Source organism: Ambystoma mexicanum, chromosome 9 (assembly GCF_040938575.1).
Source record: "Ambystoma mexicanum isolate Mex_15411 chromosome 9, UKY_AmexF1_1, whole genome shotgun sequence".
NCBI lineage: Eukaryota > Metazoa > Chordata > Amphibia > Caudata > Ambystomatidae > Ambystoma > Ambystoma mexicanum.
The window spans coordinates 1475615772-1475639873 of NC_090931.1; the positions used below are offsets into that span (position 1 = coordinate 1475615772).

A 24102-nucleotide genomic window follows, 5' to 3' on the forward strand; every position below is an offset into this window, starting at 1 on the left:
AGATGACATCTAGGATAGGACAGCCCTGTCCTGGATTCACAGCAGGTAAAGATCTCCTCTGTCACATATCTCCACCTGCCGCAAGTTAATGAGCTGCTGGAAGATGGCATCTAGGATAGGACAGACCTGTCCTGGATTCACAGCGGGTGAAGATCTCCTCTGTCACGTGCCTCCACCTGGCGCAAGTTAATGAGCTGCTTGAAGATGGCATCTAGGATAGGACAGCCCTGTCCTGGATTCACAGCGGGTAAAGATCTCCTCTGTCACATATTTCCACCTGCCGCAAGTTAATGAGCTGCTGGAAGATGGCATCTAGGATAGGACAGACCTGATCTGGATTCACAGTGGGTGAAGATCTGCTCAAGCCTACAAAGCAAGATGGCTGATCTGAGCTTACGATTTCTACGCATCAGCATAGTTAGATCATCCATGTTGACCCATCCATATTGACATTCTGTAAGTCTGTGGAAATCTAACTTGCTGACTAGTCAATAAACTTAGCAAAGACACACAGACACAATGCATGAATGGCACTGGCTACCAATCAAAAACAGGGAAGAACCGAGACAACAATAGGCCTGGGCAAAAACACAACAGTGGGCCACCATCGCAAATGTCAATGTGGGACCTACTTGGACAAACTATTGGCGGAGCACCAGGGATGCATTTTCAGAAATCTATAATGTAGCTGTATGTGTTGTGGACATTTGAACAGTTACAGTGGTCAACCTACCAACTGTACACTACACTAAGGGCCTGATTCACAGAGTGTTTCCAATGGGGTTGCACCATTATAAAACACTTCTGTAAATCAGGCCCTAAGTCATCAAACTGTCCCGCACTGGCCCACACAATGAGCCCACACTGGCCTTCAGGAGTGTCATTATTGCCCAGTAGGCCAGACCAAGTCTGCATATAAAGTAAACAAAGGCACATATGTTCTCATGCTTTGGTTTTGTGAAAGGGCTGGTCTCTGCAGGAAAGTGGAACAACACAATTCAAAGACTGCAATACACAGAATTGGCTATACTTGTATAACATACACCGAACACGTGCTCTCTTTCTGTACTCTTTTTCCCTCTCTGTCACTTTCTCTCAGTCTCTCTCTCTCTCTCTCTCTCTCTCTCTCTCTCTCTCTCTCTCTCTTCTCTCTCTCTCTCTCTGTTTCTCTCTCGCTTTCTCCATGGACGCTAATGCACCAAAATGCCAGGGGTAGCGGAAGTGACATCACACATCTGCTGACAACACAGGAAGTAATGTTATATGACCTTTGACTCTGATGGCATAACATGAAATAACATCACATCATTTGACTTAGATGACATCAACTGGAGTGATTGAAGGGTATAAGAAATGTACATGAGTTTACAGTTCATAAAATACTAAATTGCTACTAAAGCACACTTTAGACTTTTTTTAAATACCAACCACATTTTAACTGGGGTGAAGCCCTATATGCCATTGAGCAGGTCATGGTATGACAGGGTAACAACATAGACTAGTGGGCACTGTCCTGCATATTCCACTACAGCCTCATATGGCCATTTACTGGCGCCATCTTATACCAATAATAGCTGCACGTGTCAGGTCTAGTAATCACATGCAAAGCAAAGCCTCATATTGCCCTCTGCTGCCATAGTACAGTATGCCAAATGTAGAAAGACAGTTCCCCAAAAACGCCCAGGGACCTAGTGCAGGAGGCAGCCATGTTGCTCCTGCTTGACCATGGTGGTGGGCACAGAAAATAAACCAGCAGAAAAGTCCCCTCACCTGGAGTTACCGAAGGGGGAGTTTACACACTAGGGCAAGAGATGGGCACATGGGACCAAGGCCAGTCAGGACCAGGGAAACCTAGAAAGGTACAGGCTGCTCTCTCTGAGAAAGGGAAAAACTGGAGAGAGGTTGGAAGAGGAGAGAAAGTGAGCAGTTGGAGAAGGGATAAGAGAGTATAAGAGTAGGAGGAGGTGAAAGAGTAAAAGCTGAAGCAGCAGGTGATGGAGGAGTAAGGACAGGACAGGGAGCGGGGCAGTATCGGAAGAGTAAGTACCCAGACAGTAATTTGGGGGCAAAGTCAGGGACCTTGCTTGGATCATCCCCAGGGCATCACAGCGATCCAGTCCCAGTGGGACAATCCAGGTCAAGGATGAGGGGGTACTGAATAGTTGGGGACGGCAGCTTGTAGGGGCCAGTCAGAGAGTCCTAGGAAAGTTGCTTAAGGGTGTGAGGGGTGCTGTATGCCCTTAATGATGCTGGGTGAGTCAGCAGTGTGATATATCATTCATTAGCAGTGTCGAAAAGACCTTAGACCTAGCATCAGGTGTCTGGTGGGGGCGGGGGCTACCTAAATTGTTGCAGACGGGGACAGCCAAGCCAAGGAGAACCCCCTGGTTGGCAGATAAACTACTAGCCTACCCCTTCCATATGTTGTTACTGGCGTGACAGCCCAGACAAGGTGCATGGGGCATGAGGGAGAGCTACGCACCGAGCCATTCCTCGAGGGGTCCAAGGACCAGCAGCGGCCATTTACCCATCCCAGGAGGTTCCGCACTGGCACTAAACCACTACCAGCTTCTCAGAGCCAGACTGTGAGAGATCGGATTAGCCCCTGCCCTGGCGGGACTCGCAAGCATTGTTTTGAGGGCAGGGCCTGCCCATTTGGACTGAGGACCATTGGTCCTTCTAGTGAAGGAGGTAACCTCATATGATTCGGCCCATCCTGGCCTAACTCATTCCGGGTCATTACGACCCAGGCGGTAAGTACGCCAACTTTACCACCATGGTGTAAACTACGTTTACACCATGGTGGATGGCGGATTTACCGCCCCATTCCAAGGTGAGTGGGGCGGTAAATCCCTATTTCCCATTTTACCCTTCCCCATTCCCATTTTTGCCCCATAGGGCATAATGGGAGTGGGGAAGGCGCTAATTACGCCACCGTAAATTACGGTGGCGTAATTAGCACCAAGGCGGTTTAGCGCCATGGATTTTAACGGCTGCTAAAAGCAGCCGTTAAAATCGGAATCAGGCGTTAAGGGTTAACGACGGCGTTAACCCTTAACGCCTGAGTTGTAATGAGGCCCATTGTAACCCACTATTTCTGTTGAGTAAGGCAGCCTCTTCTTCTGACCCACCCTGGTAAACCTGACTGTCTGGGTGCCCTTTTTCAGGGCGGCTCTGGAGTCAAGGTAGTCATTTGTTTTGTAGTTTCCTCCCCTGTTGCCCAGATTGTTGTCTATTTCGTTGTTCCCTAACATCTGCAGCCTACTTGAGTTTGTGAATAAAAGAGTATGAACATTTGCAGTTCCAGTATACTGGAGGCTACAGGAGTGCACCCACTAATACTTGATACCCACTTGAGAGAAGGAGGAGGTAGGAAAATTCCAAGACACTGGAAATTGAGCATGCGCTGCCAAAATACAGAATTGCACATTTGGCATTGGGGGTAAGACCTCCCATGATAAGGTCTGGACATTATATCCTAGGCTGTATATGGAGGCTTGCGGCTGCAGGCTAATCAAATTAGTAAAGACTACATTATATTAAAATATTTGCTCCTGGAGCAAATAAACACAATCTGAAAATAATAGAGGAATTTCGGAATTCTGATAATCTTGAGATAGAAACCCTGACATATAACAAGACATGAAAGAATTCCTCTTTCTTGACTCTCACACCCAAATCATTAACGCACCTGCCCCTCCTCTTTCACCCGGACACTTTGTACCATCAGTCACAAGGAATAGATTGGAGTTTGAATAACTCAATGTTTAGGCTGAATCATAATCAAATGTTCACCTATTGTCATTGGGAGATCGGCTGCGCAAGCAGCGCGGACCTCCCGATGAAGATTTGTGAAAGCCATCTGCACCCCGGACAACCCTGGGGTGCGAATGGCTTTCATGCCCGGCTAGTCGGGCTGACATGGGCTTTAACGGCCCACAACCCTGCTTCACTCGGGCCTGCCTTAGCTCGGTCTGGTGGGTCGCTAAAGGCCATGTCCACCCTCCTGGAGGGGCATGAAAGCCATATTCCGGTCCTTGCTTTGTTTTGTACTTATAGATGCAGGACTGCGGGTCCCAAAGTGCAAGGAATCAGCCAGGACTAGACCTGGGGCAAGTTGAGATCTCAGAGGCCATTTGATTATTGTTGTCATTCTAGATGCTCCATTTGGTACTTACTGTTACCCAGGATTCACCGCCAGGGGCAACGCTACTCACGATTCTCCTGGTCTATGAAAGGTTTCTTATTGCACTTCCCAGTGGTTAATGTTCACTGGCTGGGCTACGCGTGCCAGTGTCTAGGAATGTGGCAGTGGCCAGGGCATTTATTCTCTTGCCCTCTTTTAATTAATGGCCAGACAGCAGCAGCATCTCTCACACTCTGGAATCGCCCTATGCCCAGTTGCAGGACTCCTGCTCTAAATAACATTGACGGTGCAGCAGCGCTTGCAAGGGAACATTCACTCTATACTTTCGACAGTCAAAAAACGCCTTCATAACCAATAGAAAAACACGTTTTGCTGTGATCTGGCAACACTTAATAAAGAAAAGCAGCAACAAGCACATTTCGTTTTTAATGGAATGCCACCATCGAAAATAACGAAACATAAACACCGGAAACCACAATAATGAGGCTGGGCAGCAACAGAGCCCTGTACACAAGGGAGGCCCCCAGCATCAACAGTAGGCTGTAGGGGAGCAGAGGAGCAGAGTTGGGTAGTGTGGGGCTGCCCCCTTAAGGAACGCGCACGCAGCAGTGTGACGTTGCACGCCGTCGCGTGCATTAGAAATAAAGGGGGCGTTCCCGGCCGCATCAGAGCGACCGGGGAGCCGGTACTGAACGGACGTGTGTGTGTCTACGTCTGTGAGGGTTGGGGGCTCACAGGGACGACGAACGGGTCACAGAGGGACCCCCAACAGTGGTGACGAGGTCGGTGCGTTCACCGGGCACGGCGGTGAAATTCTTGCAATTTTTTCCCAAAGCGGATTACTTTGAAGATTTGTTTCATGCCATAGGCCGTGCAGACACCACGCGGCAGGTGGCCATTTTGGATTCGCAGCAGGGGATACTCACGGAGCTCCGGTAGGGTCCGTGCAGGGCATCCACGCCTGATTTTTGGAAATACTGGTAGCAGGCAGCTATACCTGCCCACAGATGCCCAAATTTAGATTTTTTTTAAATTTTTGGGCGAAATACATCGAGTGAAGGTGAGAAAAGGGGGAAAGATGCCAAGGCCTGCTTAGCCCTTATGCCTCCCTGGTTCAATTTTTGGGACATCCATGCTGGGACACGGCACATCATAGCTGAGGACTCTCATCATCATTGTCAGCTTCATTATCATACCCAGCTGCTGTGCATGTGTGTGAGGCACATTGTTGGTCTGGAGTTCTGCCACCCATCATCAGCATCATCATCAGGTCTGAACTTTGTGTTTCCTGTGTGTCTGGACTGGTGTCAGGCAGGCCCCTGGTGGGAACTGGACTGTGTTGGTGGGTTGAGTTGTGGCCCCCAGTTCACGCTGGGGGTGCCTGTGCGCTATAACCCATGAATGTGCTTGAGAATCAGGATGGTGGACAGACAGCGGACCTACAGCAGCCTCAAGCCCAGCCACAGCTTCAAGCTCAGCCCCAGCCTGTGGCGCAGCCTCAGGCCCAGCAACTACCTCAAGCTCCACCCGTGGCACAACTGGTCATGCAGCAGCCCCCTCCAGTCATGGCGCAAATGCGGGCCCCGGCGGCGCTACAGCCCATTCTGGAGTTGATTTCTCAGGCCCGCCATCCAGCCTGGGGCCCAGGTGGAAGAGGTGGGTGGAATGGTTGGATATGTATTTCAGGGCCATTATGGAAACGGACAATGACAGCAAGCTTGTGACACTGCTGTAATGCGGCTGGACCTGCGGTGCAATAAATCTTCGAGTCCCTCCAACCAGCCAATGCCTCCTATGCAGCGGCAAAGACTGCTCTTCAAGATCATTTCCTGCCTCTCGCCAATGCTGATTATGAGAGGTTTGTGATGCTGTCAGCACTGCAGAAGAAGGACGAGACGCTGGACACCTTCTATGGCCACCTCAGAAGGCTGTCGTTGGCATGTGCCTGGGGTGATGCAGAGGACATGATCAGGACTATGCTCATTCAGGCCTGCTCGTCGGGCAAACTAAGACGGCAGGTGCTGAGGGAACCAGGCACTACACTGGCCCGCATCCTGGAGCTGGGGCAGTGTCATGAAGTGTCGGAGGCCCGGGCATCGAGAATGGAAGCTGGATCGTGCCCGGTGAAGACGGAGGAGGTATGTGCCATGTGGCGGGGTGGCAGAGGAGTCAGAACAACAGGAACTGGCCCCCGTGACAGGGGCGGGAGAGCTGGTGAGTCATGCCAGAAGTGTGGATATGACTTACCCCATACTGCTGAATGCCCTGCGGTGGGGAGAACCTGTGGAAGGTGTGGCCTCGCCGATCACTACTCCCGGGTGTGCAAGGCGGCCCTGCCATTGATTGTTACGCTCACCTGGCTCCCACAGGGGCGTCGGTCGGACCCAGACATCTGCGGTCTCCACCCACGTGATGCGTAGTGCAGCGATGACTGACTGGATCTGCTCTCCTAATCTTGTCTGCTTAACCCGTAGAAATATTCCCCTGCAAGTGGAGAGATGGATTTAGCCACTTGTGGATTCAAGTGATGGCACCCCCTCAGTCCTCCCCAACTAATCACCTCCGAAATGCCCTCACAGCAATCTCACCTTATATTCTTGAAAGAAGAGCTCTCCATCCTGCGTGGATTTGCAGGGGCGCGTCAATTCCAGTTACTTCACTGGTTTGAAGGCTCGGGAGAGTTCTGGAGAGTATTGACTCTGAGGTTCCTGGTGAGGACCAGTAAGTATTAAGTTCATAGAGTTCAATATGTCCGATGTTCACTCTTGTTCCCCCTTCCTTTCTTGTCTTGCAGTTGGCTCGTGAAAAGATGCTCTTGTGGCAGCTGGTGGCGCTCAGGTAAGAGTCTGTATTACCCGGCGCTGTCCGGTAAATGTTGCATGAGGAAAACGTGTTGTTTTGTCTCTCTTTACAGATGCGGCACATGAAAATATGGAGAGTCACAAAAGGATGCCTCCGGTGGTAAATCAGGTAAATCTATGGTGGTAAGAATTATATTTGTTGGTTCCCTCGGCTCACCTTGTGGTTTTCTTTTGTCTCCTAGGTGCCGAAGTTCGGCGAAGAAATGATGGAGGCAGCGCCGACCCGAAGGATGCTGTGAAGACTGGTGAGTATGGCGCGGCGCTGCAGCTGGAGGTGCAGCGCGTGCAGAAATGATGTTCTGTACAGGTCCGGAGACAAGATGGATCCAGAATCAGGTGTGGAATAGAAATAAGTTCGTTTTCTAACCTTGTCCCTTTCTTTCCTCTTTGTTTTAGGAGCTCCCGATTCGAGGCGGGCGTGGCAGAAGACTGGATACAGGCTGCAGGCACGGTGAGTGTTACGCTGTTGGATGCAGAATAACGCAAAGCGTGTGTTGCTGGTCGGGTGTGGTTTAAATAGCCTCAAAAGTAGTCCCAGGTAAGAAGTCCCTAGAACCACACCCGAGTAAAAAATAGTCCCTGTAGAAAAATAGTCCCCTTCAGGCTTCATGTTGGATTGGAGTCATTTGCAGCATGGTCTGCCTGAGGTAAGTAATGACTATGAGCTTGGCGCCTTAGGCGTCAGGACTGATTCCTACTATGAGCCTGGCGTCTACGGCGCCAGGACTGAACCCAGATAGCCCCTAGCCAGGGCTGCTGAGGTTTTACTAAATGTCTAGATGCCTGCTCCCGGGGCTGATGGACTTGGTCCGGATGCCTGGGGGTAGGCATCATGACACTGATGGTGCCCAGAGGCCCGGTTCGGTCGGGGTTCCTACGTCAAAATGGCCCCCCCCGAACGTGGCCCAGGTTGACCAGGGTGAGGAGGGTGCCCCCGCGGAAGAGGAGGAAGAGGAAGAGAAAGAGAACATCTTTTTCGTATCTAGCGTGTGGGCCCTCAAGTCAAAGAACAGACGCCAGCCGAGGTGTGTGGTGGAAGTGAACAAGTCACCAGTCCCGGTGCTTGTGGACATGGGGGCCTCGGTCAATGTGATGGCCCGTGGACACTATGACGTGAAGGACATACCTCCCAGGCTGCTCAGTCCGAAGGCCCGCATCTTTGCCTTCGGAGGGTCGGAACCCATTCCTTTGGACGGTGCTTTTGTGGCCAAGGTGGAGCATGATGGCTTGCAGATCACGGCCTGCTTCTACGTCACACCAGTGAGCACAAACACCCTCCTGAGTTGTGCTGCGGCGCAGGATGAGTGCTTCCAAATACTGAAACATGCCATGCAACAGGGCTCATGGAAGAATGTGCTGGAATTCCTGGCCGGGCGCACACAAGAAGCCAAGGTGGGACTCGAACAACTGTGGAAAGTGAAGGAGGAGCTATCGTTCTCGGCGTCCAGCCTCCTCTTGAGGGGTGACCGGATAGTCGTCCCACAGTCAAAGGTCAAGGACGTGATCACCCTGGCCCACCACGGACACCAAGGTGCCGCCAAGACGAAGGCCAGGCTACGCCTCAAGGTGTGGTTCCCTGAGCTGGAACGGAGGGTCGATGACTTTGCTGCGGACTGTGTCTGGTGCCAGGCGGCATCCCCGCTGCAGAGAGAGCCGGCGAACGAAGCAATGCCACGGCGGACGCGGCCATGGGAGGTGGTGCATGCAGATTTTGGATCCACCACACTGGGCACGCACTTTCTGGTGATCGTGGACGAATACTCCCGCTATCCGGCGGTCGAATTCGTGGACTCAGTGGCTTTTGAGCATGTGGTGGTGGCTATTGAGAAGGTGTTTGCCTCCCACGGATTTCCCCACACGCTGTGCTCAGACAACTGAGCGCTGTTTCAAAGCGAGCGGTTCTCAGAGCTGATGGAGGGGTATCGGGTGCAACATCAGAAGATCACCCCGCTCTGGCTGCGAGCCAACGGTGAAGCGGAGAGGCTGATGAGGACGTTGAATAAGACTTTCCTGATAGCGCAGGGCCAGGGGCAGTGCCTGCAGAGGGCCCTGTATCAGTTCTTGCGAGTCTATCGCACCACCCCCCGTGCCTCTATGGGAATGGCACCAGCTGAGGCCCTGTTCAAGCGGTGCCCCCGTGGGCTGCTGCCCAAGGTGGGGGAGAAAGAGCCCGGAGTGATCGATGACCAATAGGTGGAGCTGGATCGCCGGATGCGGACGGAACTAGAAAACGCAAGGAGAGGACTTTGCCCGCAACGACTGGAGCCGGGAGACGAGGTGCTCATCAGGAACAGGCATCCCCATGGAAAGCTCTCACTCCCCTATGAACCTGAACCACTCGATGTGGTGGCCGTCAAGGGGTCCGTGGTGATGGCCTTGGACGGGAGGTCGGCCATCACCCGGAACGTGAGCTTCTTCAAGAAGCTAGGCGACCCCAGGACTGAGCCTCCCCTCGAACCGGACCGGGTGGAAGTACCCAACGAGGGTGGAGGCTACTCCTCCATGCCCGCATCCCCAGCCCGAGGAGTGCCACCAGATGGACTACCCGTGCCGGAGGCAAGCGGGTGGTACTCCCAGAGGGCTGGGCGAGGGAAACCCGCTTACCTCAGCGATTACGTGCTGGGGCAGGTTTCATGATTGGCCCGTGGGCCTCCTGTGTTAGTTATGGGGATCCAGGGTGGTTGTGAATAAAGGGGTGTGTGGGGAGTTTTGTATTAATATTTGTTTGGTGTTATTATTGTTGTTGGAGACCATCAAAGTATTGTTGTTGGTCCTCATGGAAAAGGAGGAGTGTGGTGCTGCCCCCTTAAGGGACACGCATGCGGCGGCGTGACGTTGCACGCTGCCGCGTGCATTATAAATAAAGGGGGGGTTCCCGGCCGTGTCAGAGTGAACGGAGAGCCTGAACTGAACGGATGTGTGTGTGTCTACATCTGTGGGCTCACGGGGATGCCAAACGGGTCACAGAGGGATCCCCAACAGGTAGGGGATCAGGGGAATGTGGAGATTACTACCTTTTTTTTGTTTTTAATTTGCATTTTTAAAGCACTCACACAGCCCAGGGGCATTGAGGTGCTGTTACTGGAATATGTCTCTTAGTTGTGTATTTATAACGCGCTTAATACCCAGAGGTTTCTAAGCGCGGACCCGGGGATCAAACCTGTGTTGCTTCATGTCATCTTGTTTACAATTTATTTTTAAATTTGTTTATTGGCATTTTGTTACTTCACAACAATTACTCATCATATAGGTGCATCTCTAATTGCCAAACTATCAGTTTTCCTGTTCTTACACAGTAACTCATTAAACGTTAACATTTCAAACAAAGTGAACATTAACTTTCTCCATATTCTGTCCTTGCAGATGATTCACAAGATTCTAGCGAGGGGTATCCCGGCTATGGGGGGGGGGGGGGGGGACCGGCCAAAGTCCCTCTGAGTTTATACACATCTCTCTTGTGGCTTAATTGGTTCCAGTATAACTCAGGGTGGTCTAGGTTGGTTTGTTCAAGGGGGTTTATCATCTGAGGAATGAAACAATTTCCTTGTGATGTCTTTCCATGCTTCTAGTGCCATACTTGAGTCTTCGGTGCATCTAGCTACACTGTCTTCCCAGGCATTTGTTTCAGCACTCACCCACCTTTCTAGCTCTTTATGCCATACCTTGTACTTTGGTCCTGCAGATTTCTTCCAAGACATTGCGATAGTCCTTTTAGCTAATATGCACGTTATGTCCATTAGTCTTACTTCATGCTTAAGTTTCGCTAGCCTGGGGTAAGTTCCCAGGAGGCATTTGGCAGGGGTCCACTCATATCTGGTCATGCCCGCCTTTTCACATACCTGGCTTATTCCAGCCCAGAGAGTCCGAGTCTTGTTACATTCCCATAGCAAGATTTGCCTTATCCTCCCCACACCAGGTACAATGGGACTGCGTTTGTCTGCTGATTTTCACCATTTTACATGGGGTTAGGTATGTGCGGTGTAACACATTCACTGTATCAATCGAAATCTGTGGTTTCTGGATACCTCCTTGGGAAACGTCAGTGCTCTGCCCCATTCCTTATCTGTCATTTCCTGCCCAAGGTCTGCCTCCCACCTGGTTTTCAGTTCAGCACTTACTTCGGGGGTTGGGAGTATCGCTTAGGTGGCTGAATATTTGAGACACTGGTCTCCATCACTCCCCCAGGTTATATAGCAATGTCGTGAGGGGGTCTGTGTCTGGTTCCTCTGGCCAGGTTTCCCATTTGGTTCGTGCTATTTTGTGGATCTTTTGATACCATAGGTATTGGCCAGTGTGGATATCCTCTTCTGCCTGTAGTGAATCAAACTCCCGGAAGGTTCCTTCGGCATACAGGTCACCCCAAGCCCCTTTTCTTTCCCAGAGCTTGATGTTCTTCAGGTCAGTGTCTGATTTGCCTAGGTCTGAGATCATTGGCATTTCTGGGAAGTATGGATGTTTTAAGTGCATAAGCGTGTTAGTCCTGTGCCATATTTTCCTTCCTAGGTTGGCTAAGAAGGGTGCATTTCTCAACAGGCTGTGTGGCACCCAAATAAGTTCCTTCAATTGTATTGGGGAGATCATAGTTTTTAGGAGGGTTGTCTCCGATGTGGTTTTGTCTGCTAACCATTTAGTCACAAAGCTCAGTTGGGCGGCGAGATAATATTTCTCTAGGCTTGGTAGTTGGATTCCACCCTGTGTGTACGGTAGGACCAATGTGGAAAGTGCCACCCTGTGTCTGCCCTTTCCCCATAGGAATTCTCAGATTATTGTTTCAAGTAGTCGGAAAAAGGGTTTCGTGATGTAGTAGTGTACGTTTTGAAATCCATATAGGAATCTGGGAAGGACAATCATTTTGATTATTGAGGATCTGCCCAGCATTGATAGGGGTAATTTCGCCCAGAATACCATTGATTTGCGCAGTGCGGGCAATGCTGCCCTCGTGTTGTGTTCATGAATTAACTCAGGGATGTGCATTATCTGGACCCTGAGGTATCGGAAAGAGGTGGTCCGCCACTGTATACCCACCCAGGGGAGTTCTTCTTTCCTTTTGTCTTTCAGCCATGCCAGGGGGAACAGACAGGATTTTGTCTTGCTAAATTGTATTCCCGAGACCTTAGTGTAATTATCAAGGACTTCTAGCATTGTTGGTACATTGAGATGTGGGTCTTTGAGTGACATACAGCAGTACATCATCTGCATAGAGTGAGATGATGTGCTCCACTCCTCCCAGTTGTATTCCTGCATCGAAGAATTGTTTCCTAAAGTAAATGGGGATGGGCTCCAATCCCAGTATGTAAAGCATGGGGGAGAGCGGACACCCCTGCCTGGTCCCCCTACATATGTCCCATGCCTCTGACACGTATTTCCCAGATTTCAGCCGTGCTCTTGGTTTGTTGTAGAGTATTTTGATCCATCTGATGAACCCCAAGCCGAAGCTGAATCTTTCAAGGACAGCCACCAACCACTCAATATATGGAGACGAATGCCTTCATGGCATCTAGTGACAATAGCGCATACGATTCCCTATTTGTGTCAGTTTGGGCAATTATGTGTTGTAGCCTACGCAAATTCATAGTTGTGTTGTGACCTGGCACAAAGCCACTCTGGTCTTCATCTTGTTTACAAGGCAAGCACGTTGTGCTGAGCTATCCTCCTGGGACGGAAGTGGAAGTGAATTAACTTGTGGTAATTTACTTTACTGACATTACCTCATGGCTTTCTCTTTTTTTTTGTCTTTCAAAGGCCCATCCCTCCTCCTATCTTCTCCCCCTAAACCCCATACCTCTCAGAATATACATACCTTTTTTACCGCCAGAAGGTAATTCCAGCAAAGTAAATTATTGTACTGTAATTTTCTTTCAATGAAACAATAGTGTGCTCTATGGGTGGGGAGAAATGGGGTTCAGCCCAGTGATTGACGGGAGACAGGGGCGGGAGAATGTCTCCAGAAAAGGCACCCACAGCGCCGCTGCACAGCTTCCTATTATTGGAAGAAAAATCGATCACTGCTATTGACACATCGAGACGCCCTCTCCTCCCCCGATTTGGAAAGTGTTTTCAGTTTTTATATGTTCAGTCTCAGACAAGGTCAGTTCATAGCCAGCCTCTTACCTGTAACCAGAAGCAGCGGAAGCCCCCCAGCCTCTCTGTGTGATCTCGGTGTGCGGAACATGTCCTGTTCTAAATCCAATGCAGACGTTCTCCCGCACTGAGGCCTGCTGGTGCTGGCGGCAGATGTGGTTTTCCTGCATCAAAAGATAACAATGAGATGAGGCAACTGTTCAAATGTTTTAAGGGAAACTTTTAAGATTGGCTTATTGTATCTGACCTCATTTTTATCACAGAAACCTGGTTCTCCGACGACTCTGCGCCTGTAGCACACAAAGCCTTCGCCCCTGGCTACTCGCTCATTGCCCACAATAGACCCTGCAGAGGTGGCGGAGTGGCAGTCCTCTTCAACCGTCATTTCTCCGTCTGACTCGTTGAATCCGAGACATGCAATGCCTCCTGTGAATCCCTTCTAGCAAAACTATCTCTACCATCGACCTTCACCGTCAGCTTCCTCCGCATCTACAGACCCCTGGATACGACAGACATTTCGCCAACAGCCTCTGTGATTCAATAGCGACCATTCAAGTAAATCACCCATCCCTTACACTCCTGGGAGACTTCAATATCTGGTTCGATATCCCCTCTAACTCCATGACTCACCTGCTGGTTGATAGTCTTGATGCGCTTAACCTCTCCTACCATACGACTGGTCCAACCTACTCTGGTGGGCACACCCTTGATGCAATTTTCAGCTCCCACGAACTGGTTTACTTATCGCGTCCCAAACCACTCATCTGGACCAACCACTGCCATCCCTTTCACTATCCACACCCCTACCCCACCCCTACAGCTCCCCTGACCCCCCCCGTGATTTCAAATGCAGGAACAAAGTCAAGATCCTTCCTGACCTAGCTGAAGCCCAGCTTCTTCGCCCTCCTGCAAAGCTCCCCCCAATAGAGCCTTAACCATCGACTCCTTCAACTCCTGGCTTAATGACTCACTGACACCTCTCACCCCCTTGCGCCCCACTTCCTCACTCAATGGACCATCCCCCAAATGGTTCATAACCTTCCTGAGGAATACCAAGAAACATAACTCTCTTGAACGCAAATGGCGAGCATCAAAAACCAATCTCAGCAGATCCACGTTTGCCCTGCATCACCGTAACTACAAAACAGAAATCCGAAAGGCCAAAAAAGCCTATTAAAATAAACACATTCTCAACTGTGGCAACCGCAGCAAAGAACTCCACATGATCATATCAGAATTCTTCAATCCCACTTGCTCCTCTACCCAATCCACCCCCTCAGAATCACTCTGCGACTCCCTGTCCCTACACTTCTACACCACTGCTCTAGACAGGACGACATCCCTTATCACCAAACTATCCTTCCCCCCCATCATCGACCCCTCATGATCTCATTGCCCGATGCCCAATTTCCCTACCATTGTCTCCTTCAAACCCATCTCCAGAGATGAGTTCCTTGACCTACTCTCTGCCAGCAAACCCTCCGGGTCATCCCTCGAACCCTGCCCAGCCTCTGTCCTGAAAGAAATATTCTCGTCTACCTGCGCAGGAGAACGTGCAAGAGCCATTCTAAATGAATCCCTTGCTTCTGGCATCTTCCCGGATGCCTTCAAAATAGCGCATGTCAAGCCTCTACTAAAAAAGGCCTCCCTGACCCGCTTGACTCCAAGAATTACAGACCGATCTCCAACACCAGATTTCTCACAAAACTCATTGACCAGACTGCACTCCCAGCTTAACTCCTTTGTAGAATCCAACTGCCTTCTCAACCCCGCACAATCAGTCTTCAGATCGCAACATGGACCTGAAACCACTCTGATATCAATCTGGGATGATCTCAAGATCACTGCAGACTCTGAAAGCTGTGCAGCACTGATTCTCCTTGATCTCTCTGCAGCCTTTGAAAAGGTTAACCACTCAATCCTCCTTGGCCGCCTTCACTCCCTAGGAATCCGTGGCACTGCTATCAAATGAATCGCCTCCTTCCTAAGCAAACAAATAACCCTCCTCTCCCCTTATGTCTCAACTGCTTGCTCGGTGAACACTGGAGTACCCCAAGGCGCATGCCTCTCTGCCCTCCTGTTCAACCTCTATATGACCATCCTTCCCGGAATCATCCGCATGCACAACATCTCCTGTTACAACTACGCTGATGATACCCAAATTATCCTAAGAATTCACAAGTCAGGCACCAACCCCCTTCCTGACCCCGAAGCCTGTCTCCGCGATATTGATCAATGGATGACAATAAACCACTTCCTTTTGAACCCTGCTAAAACTGAAATCATGGTGTGTGGGAACACTGCCCTTCTACCACATCTGCTCTCATGGCCCCCATCTTACCCCCCCCCCCCTCCGTTACAGTAAAAAACCTAGGCTGCACTATGGACTCAAGCCTGACCCTTGGACGAAGGGCCACCTTCAAGACCCTGTGCATCACTCACCGTGCAGTGCACAAGACCGGCCCATTATACCTGCAAGTAAAGATAAAACCATACCTCCTTGCACCCTAAAATCAAGCACTGCCCGCCTTCTAGTGATTCCAACCTCTAACTCTGTCAGGCTCGGAGGATCCACCTTCTCAATCTTGGCCCCAACTATGGAACTCACTTCCCCCTCATATTCGACACACCCAAGACTATATGACTTTCTGCAAAGCTCTAAAAACGTGTCTCTTTCCATAATACCAATCACAACTTTCTGAAGCGATTGATCCCTAGCAACCCGATGATTAATGCTCAATGAGATCCCCAACAATGTCATCACTGAATACTCTCATTATTTCGCTATGAAGGAAACGCATGCCTGAAATGCAGAATATCGATCTCCTTAGATCATAACTCCACGCAAACACTCTGCTTATGATATGATATGATAGGTTATTTATAACGCGCTTAATACCCAGAGCTTTCTAAGCGCAGACCCGGGGATCGAACCTGTGGTGCTCTGTGTCATCTTGCAAGGCGAGTACGCTGCCCCTGAGCTATCCTCCCGAAACACTGGTATTCACATATCCTTGCCAGTATCTTTGCCGCCTTTTCACCCAACAAGCCCCACAACAAAGGCTATGTACCTCCCAGCCTTTCTGGTCCCCCGTGTTGTCGCTGTCTGCCCCTTGCCCCCCCTGGTCCCCCGTCTTGTCGCTGTGTACCCCCAGCCCCTCTGGTCCCCCGTGATGCCGCTGTGGGCCCTCCAAACCCTCTAGTCCTCCATGTTGCACAACAGCCTGCTGGAAGTTTTCGCCAAAAGTAACCTCTATCCAAGTAGTGGTCTAAAAAAAGATTTTGTTTCTTCTAGTTTTCCTTTCAGGATGTGGAAAATAAAGCAACAACAATATTCTTTTGCTGTAACATGTGTCTCTAAGGATTAACTTATTGTGATATTGCTACCAGATATGTGTATTTTATAAGTGAACTATCTGAGCTCTGAGGTTTCTCAGGGCCACGTGTGAGAAGGTCGTGAAGTTCCTGTTTTTTCCATTTGGATTCTAGGACCTGTCGTTTTTTCTCTCCCGTTTAAAATTTTGGAAAATGTAAAGTCCCAGACTGCCAAAGAAAATGAGGACTGAGTGGCATTCACATGCATAGTCATGGGAAACTTGAGATCTTTGCCCTAAAAGACATTGGTGTAGGCCCTGTGCTAAGTTGAACTTGGAAGGTATGTGTTCAAGTGGTTAAACTGTGCATGGGCTGAGCTCCCAGATTTACTGTTTAACCACAGTGGAGCGGATGAAGAGTGTGGAGCGGATGAAGAGTGTGGCGCGGACAAAGAGTGTGGCGCGGACGAAGAGTGCGACATGTGTGGAACGGATGACGTGTATGGAACGGATGAAGAGTGCGACGTGTGTGGAATGGATGACATGTGTGGAACGGATGAAGAGTGTGACGTGTGTGGAACGGATGACGTGTGTGGAAAGGATGAAGTGCCTGGAGCGGACGAAGATCCTGGAGCAGATGACCTATATGGAGTGGTTGGAGTGCATGAAACAGTTGGAGTACATGGAACGGTTGGAGTGCATGGGACCTACTGAAAACCACCATATCACATCACCACGCTTACTCTCTTCTATACACCACCACTCAACTAGAACACAGCGATACTATGACACATTCGGTATAGCTGTTCTCATACCAACACCTGCCACATACCCCCCATCATCCTAACTGAACACACCTGGCTGCACACCCGCCAGCCTAGGCGTTCTCCTCAGGCCTAACACAGCCAGAATCAATCTGGTATCACCCTGCCAGAACAAACACATACTCCTGATCTCCCAACCACCACACCTACCGTTAAGAAGCAGCTATCATACGAGTGCCACACCTGCTGCACACATATCCGGTGCACACACGCACCTTATGACTCTCTCTCTCTCTACTGACTTGAACTACGGTTCCCGAGGGCGTTCAACCTACCAGCGCCTTGAGATCATACCAATGGTACATAAAGCGCTATATAAATGCAAAGTAACATAACATAACATAACACAGCGTGTGATCCTGGGCAGATAAGGTAATCCCTTGTAGTATAGAGGACCGGCCTCAGCAGAGCCATCATCAGTATCAATGTGGTGTTTTTTTTAAAAATCCAAGCAGCATTTCTGACCCATTACTGCTGAGTTTGTTTTTCCACCAAGCTGTTCACATGTGCACAAGATGCAGTGCTTTGCGGTTGCCGCTGGATGTCGGACCATGTACACGGCATGTGAGTCTGGGCAGAGACAATCATCAGAAATGCTATTACGGTAAGAAATGCATGTCATCCACCCTGCTCCCCTGTCCTCTGATCTGGAGTGATCACACGGACAACCTTCTCCCTCCCGACTACCTTGCCCCACTCCATCACACCAACCTCCTGTGCCTCTCTGGCATAAAGTCACTATTCACCCTGATCTAGCCAGCTCCCTTCTAAACTCACTCCCAGCACTCTCACTCCAGGAAGGCCCCCCCTCCATTGAACCTTTCTGTCAGTGGCTCTCCAGCACCCAAATCCCACTCCATCGAGATTTACCTCTGAGACCAGGCCTCAACCCCAAATGGTACACAGCCCACCTCAAATCTCTCAAAACCCTTGAGCACTGATTAGAGCGGACTTGGAAAACAAACCACCACCCCTCAAAACAAAACCTCTCTTGCAAGACTGACCAGGGCCTACCAGTCAAAAATTAGAAAAGCCCAAAATCCTTCTATGGGAACCTTATCTCCAACTATCATAAACCCTAGCCATGAACTGCACAGAATAAGGTGCTGCACTGCTCAAACCCTCCCTCCCCTAACTCCCAATCACTCTGATGCTCTGTCCAACCACTTTCACAATATCGCTATAGGTAGGTTCTTTCCCATAAACTAGCTCTGGTTCTCCCTGCCTCTTCCTGTTCCCCACCCAGTCCCAGCCCTACTCCTTCCTACATGCCGGCCCTCTTACACCCACATCTCACACCTGGAGTTTCATAAACATCTAGCACAAAGCTGACCTTCAGGCTCACCCCACCCTTTTTAAGAACATCCTAACTACAACATGTGCAGGCAGCATTGCACGGTCAATTATTAACCAGTGCCTCTCCTTGGGTATGTTCCCGGAGGCCTTCAAAACATCCTACGTCAAACCTCTCCTCAAAAACCTTCTCTCAACCCTCTCCTTCCCTCCAACTGCTGCCCTATTTCTAACACCCGCCTTCATTGCCAACTCTCGACCGCACTGCGTACAACCAGCTCTGCCTCTTCACAGAAACAAACAACCTCCTCGACCCAGACCGAACGGGCTTCAGTCCTCTCTGAGGAACTGAGTCCTCACCGGTGTCAGTTTGGGATGACTTAAAAGGAACAGTGGACTCTGAAGGTGTCCGTCTTCGACCTATCTGCCATTTTCGATGCCTTTGACCACACCATACTCGCAGACAGGCTCCATTGTTTAGGCATCAAAGACTCTGCTCTAATTTGGATCTCCTCCTTCCTTTCGAACTGTTCGTAAATGATGTTCCTATCCCCCATTTCGCTTCCCTCTCTTGCCCTTTTCCAAAAGGGGTCGCGCAGGGAGCCTCCCTGTCTCCTCTCCTCTTCAATATCTACCTTAGCCCACTACCTGCTCTGATAAGCTTATCTGCTACAATAATGCAGATGACACCCGGATCATTCACAAAATCCCTAAAATGCCAACCTCCCCCACCCTGCTCTCCTCTTGCCTTTCTGAAATCGACCTGCAAAAAAAAAACTTAGATGCACAATGGACTCAAATGTATCACTCTCCCATCAACTCTGTGCACAGTACCTACCCCTCCCACTTACGCATCCTCGGGCAAATCTTCCTGTACTTCCTTTTTATTTTAATGTCTTTTTATTTGTTTTGTAACAACAAATAAACAGGCGATACACTGATTTGTCTTGTAGGCATGGCCTAAATACAGGAAAAATTACATTATTTCCCATCCATGTTCCATACCTCCCCTCGGGTGTACATTACCTCTTGTACTATTTTTTTTTTAAATTATTTATTTTTTTTTTCTCCAAGTGCTTGCAGGTGAGTGTGTGTGGCCCAGAGCTCCATTAGCCCCGAATCCTTTAATTTAAAATATAATGTCCCCGGCCCCCAGCCCCTTGTGCCACCGGCATCGCCGGGCTTCCTGATTCCCCTCCTCCCACCTCCCATCCCGCCCACGGCCCGTGATTGGCTCGTCCCTTGTTAGTGTGTGGGTCTAGCGACCTGTAGTTGGCCTCGCCCCTGCCTTTCTCCAAGTGCTTGCAGGTGAGTGTGTGTGGCCCAGAGCTCCATTAGCCCCGAATCCTCTAATTTAAAATATAAGGTCCACGGCCCCCAACCCCTTGCGCCACCAGCATCGCTGGGCTTCCTGATTCCCCTCCTCCCACCTCCCATCCCGCCCACGGCCCGTGTTTGGCTCATCCCTCGTTAGTTTTTACATCCTAGGAGCAGGTGAGTGTGCAACCCCTTTCTGCTTTTTTTTTTGTAATAGAAGTGCCCCCAGGCGCCGTGTCCCCCGCGCTGCCCAGTCTCCCCTTCCTAGTCTTCCCTCGCCCTACCGCTTCCCATCCCGCCCCCCCACCCCTGATTGGTCCCAACGAGAAGGCCCCCCCCTCTCTTTGCTAGTCCACCCAGGGCAGCCCATCGGCTAAGGACCAGAGGCAAAGGACGGCTCCTACAGAGATGGCACCAGATCGTATCTGCAGGTATCCGCAGGACAAGCAAGAAGCCAACAATAAGTAAGTGTGGAAAGGGCGGGGCCAGAAGCAATTACTTCACGCCATACCACCCCACCACTCATCTAACAAAGCATCACCACTGTAAATTCGTTATATCTGTAATATATTTGCATTTGAAAACTCTGTCCCATACATGTGAAAGTTGAATTTAGAAGTGTGCCCAATAGCTTCTAAGTGAAAGTTGGGTTTAGAAGTGCATTTAGAAGTTGAATTTAGAAGTGTGCCCAATAGCCTCTCTGTGAAAAGCTGAATCTAGAAATGCGCCCAAAAGCCTCTCTGTGAAAAGTTGAATCTAGAAATGCGCCCAATAGCCTCTCTGTGAAAAGCTGAATTTAGAAGTGTGCCCAATAGCCTCCTTGTGAAAGCTGAATTTAGAAGTGTGCCCAATAGCCTCCTTGTGAAAGTTGAAGTTAGAAGCGTGCCCAATAGCCGCTCATGGAAAGTTGTATTTAGAAGTGTGCCCAATAGCCTCGTTGTGAAAAGTTGAATTTAGAAGTACATTTAGAAGTCAAATTTAGAAGTGTGCCCAATAGCCTCTCTGTGAAAAATTGAACTTAGAAGTGTGAAATATGTGGATGGAGTGCATAAAACAACTTAGAATACACGAAACGGATCGGAGTAAATAGAGCGCAGTTGAGTGCGTGGGACGGGCAGGAGTGTGTGCGTAGGACGGGCAGGAGTGCGTGCGTGGGACGGGCAGGAGTGCGCAAGGCGGACTGGAGTGCATGAGTGCGTCTGACCGGAGTGTGTGGAGCAGACTGGGGTGCATGGAGTGGATAGGAGTGCATGGAACAGACTGCAGCGCATAGAATTGCGCGACGTATATAGTATGGTTTGGAATGCAGAGAACGTTTGAAAGAGCATATAACCCATCATATCACACCCCACGCTTACTCTTTCCTTTACACCTCCACTCAACTAGAACACAGAGATACTATGACACCATTCGGTACAACTGTTCTCATACCAACATCCGCAGCATATTCCCCATCATTCTAAGTAAACACTGCTGGTTACACACCCCCCAGCCAGGCGTATTCCTCGGGCCTAACGCAGCCACATTCGGTCTGGATAAATCCTGCCAGAACGAACACATACTCCTGATCTCTCAACCACCACACCTACCGCTAAGAAGCAGCTATTACATGAATACTGCACCAGCTGCACACATACCCAGTGCTCACACGCACCTTTGACTCTCTCTACTGATCTGAACTTCGGTTCCCAAGGGCATTCAACCTACCAGCGCCTTCAGACCATACCAATGGTATATAAGGCGCTATATAAATGCAAAATAACATAACATAACATTCACTTTTTTTCTCATTTTGCTGCCAGTCACCAAAATGGCATGGGCCATCCAGAGTACTGGCCAGCAGAGCAGGAGTGACACTTTGCACTATGCCCTGCACTATGCCCTGTTATGCTATGTTACTATAATTAATTATAATGATTCTTTTGCAAGGCACTTAATATCGGAGAGCAGTTTCTAAGCGCCTGACTGGGATTCGAATCTGTGTTGCTATGCGTTGTCAGCCCAATATTGAATCTTGTATAGCACACAGTCCACCATAAAAAAGGAAGTGTCTTTGTGTGTGTGTTGGGGCCAAGGGGCAGGTGGACCATAAGAAAGTACCTTTATACTCAGTGTATGCATCAATATCAGCCATTCGGTTAATGCGCCTACTGCTGAGATCTATGTTTAAACTGTTGGCCACAGGTTCCCATCTCCTCAAGTTTCACCCTTCTGAGTTCCGGTTGGAGTGATGTCACTTCCTGTCATGTCACTTCCCGTGATGTGATATATGCAAATGAGGGGGCCCGCATTTAATTTGCGGCACTTGGCCCTACAATTCCCTGCCTGAAGCCTCAAACCCCCACCCCTCCACACACTTACCCGCTCCCACGCTGGGCCTGTGACTCCCCTCTTCCGGGCTGCTGCGGGACCCACCTGTTGATGCTGCCCCGCCGCAGTCATTTTGGAAGATCTCTTTAAATGGCGGCCCAAGATAAGCAGTCTGATAGCCGTAAACTAGGTCATGTCTACCACTGGAATTGCCGTCTCGGCTCTGCTGTAGGCGTGAATGTCCTGGGTTGCAAATACTGAGTCTATGCTCTTAGACACCTTGACTCCTTGCCTAGTCTTTGCTGTCTCCCGTTGGTACCTACACCCTGGTTTAAAGGTACGCCTGGAAGGTGGGTCTTTTGCACGTCTGATAGGAGAGTTGCTGACTGGCCCTCTCATAACGCGTCCTAGGCAGATGCAGTGCTGCACAACCTTCCACCACACAAGACCTCTCACAAAGCGTGCATTGCATTGTGTAAGACAACGTGTAAGGGCAATGAGCAAACAGGTCTAACCACCTTCAAGCGCTTAAAGGTGCTTCTTCCTCCGCATTTTAGGCACCCTTTTCACAGGTCTATTTGCTAATAAGATCCATGTCACTGCCCGCACAAAGGAAGGGTTGGCATGAATTGGCAAGAGTAGCCACCAATCCTCATTAACAACCATTGCTGTCAAGCAGAAGTTACAATAGTAACAAGCAGGCGGGAGGTCAGCAATAATGACTCAAGGCGGGGGCTGAGCAATAATGACTCAAGGCACGGGCTTAGCAATAATGACCATCGTGCAAGCAGACAGGAGATCAGCAATAATGACTCAAGGCGGGGGCTGAGCAATAATGACTCAAGGCACGGCTTAGCAATAATGACCATCGTGCAAGTAGGTGGGAGGTCAGCAATAATGACTCAAGGCGGAGGCTGAGCAATAATGACTAAAGGCACAGGCTTAGCAATAATGACCATCGTGCAAGCAGGCGGGAGGTCAGCAATAATGACTCAAGGCGGGGGCTGAGCAATAATGACTCAAGGCACGGGCTTAGCAATAATGACCATCGTGCAAGCAGACGGGGGGTCAGCAATAATGGCTCAAGGCACGGGCTTAGCAATAATGACCATCGTGCAAGCAGGTGGGAGGTCAGCAATAATGACTCAAGGCGAGGGCTTAGCAATAATGACCATTGTGCAAGCAGGCGGGAGGTCAGCAATAATGACTCAAGGCGGAGGCTGAGCAATAATAACTAAAGGCACGGGCTTAGCAATAATGACCATCGTGCAGGCAGGCGGGAGGTCAGCAATAATGACTCAAGGCGAGGGCTTAGCAATAATGACCATTGTGCAAGCAGGCAGGAGGTCAGCAATAATGACTCAAGGCGGAGGCTGAGCAATAATGACTAAAGGCACGGGCTTAGCAATAATGACCATCGTGCAAGCAGGCGGGAGTTCAGCAATAATGACTCAAGGCGCAGAAGGTCAGTAATAATGACTAAAGGCGTGGGAGGTCAGCAGTAATGACTAAAGGCGCGGGAGGTCAGCAGTAATGACTAAAGGCGCAGGAGGTCGGCAATAATGACTAAAGGTGCAGGAGGTCGGCAATAATGACTAAAGGCACGGGAGGTCGGCAATAATGACTAAAGGCGTGGGAGGTCAGCAGTAATGACTAAAGGCGCGGGAGGTCGACAATAATGACTAAAGGCGCGGGAGGTCAGCAATAATGACTAAAGGCGCGGGAGGTCGGCAGTAATGACTCAAGGCGCGGGAGGTCGGCAATAATGACTAAAGGCGTCGGAGGTCAGCAATAATGACTAAAGGCGTGGGAGGTCGGTAATAATGACTAAAGGCGCAGGAGGTCAGCAATAATGACTCAAGGCACATAAGGTCAGCAATAATGACTCAAGGCGAGGCGCTAAGCAATAATGACTCAAGGCGCGGGAGGTCAGCAATAATGACTCAAGGCGCAGG

At 49.9% G+C, this 24102-nt stretch overlaps 1 protein-coding gene across 6 annotated transcripts in view; it reads right to left on the bottom strand.

Annotated features, from left to right (window-relative positions):
* The window catches only part of LOC138489239 (pregnancy-specific beta-1-glycoprotein 3-like), a 222083-nt gene that overhangs the window by 194547 nt on the left and 3434 nt on the right, over window positions 1-24102 (bottom strand). For all 6 annotated transcript variants that reach the window (XM_069616935.1, XM_069616931.1, XM_069616932.1 and 3 more), the window contains exon 2: window positions 13120-13253. In XM_069616935.1, coding sequence (XP_069473036.1) covers window positions 13120-13180 — 61 coding nt within the window. In that variant the 5' untranslated portion in view covers window positions 13181-13253. The remainder of the gene's footprint in view (window positions 1-13119; window positions 13254-24102) is intronic.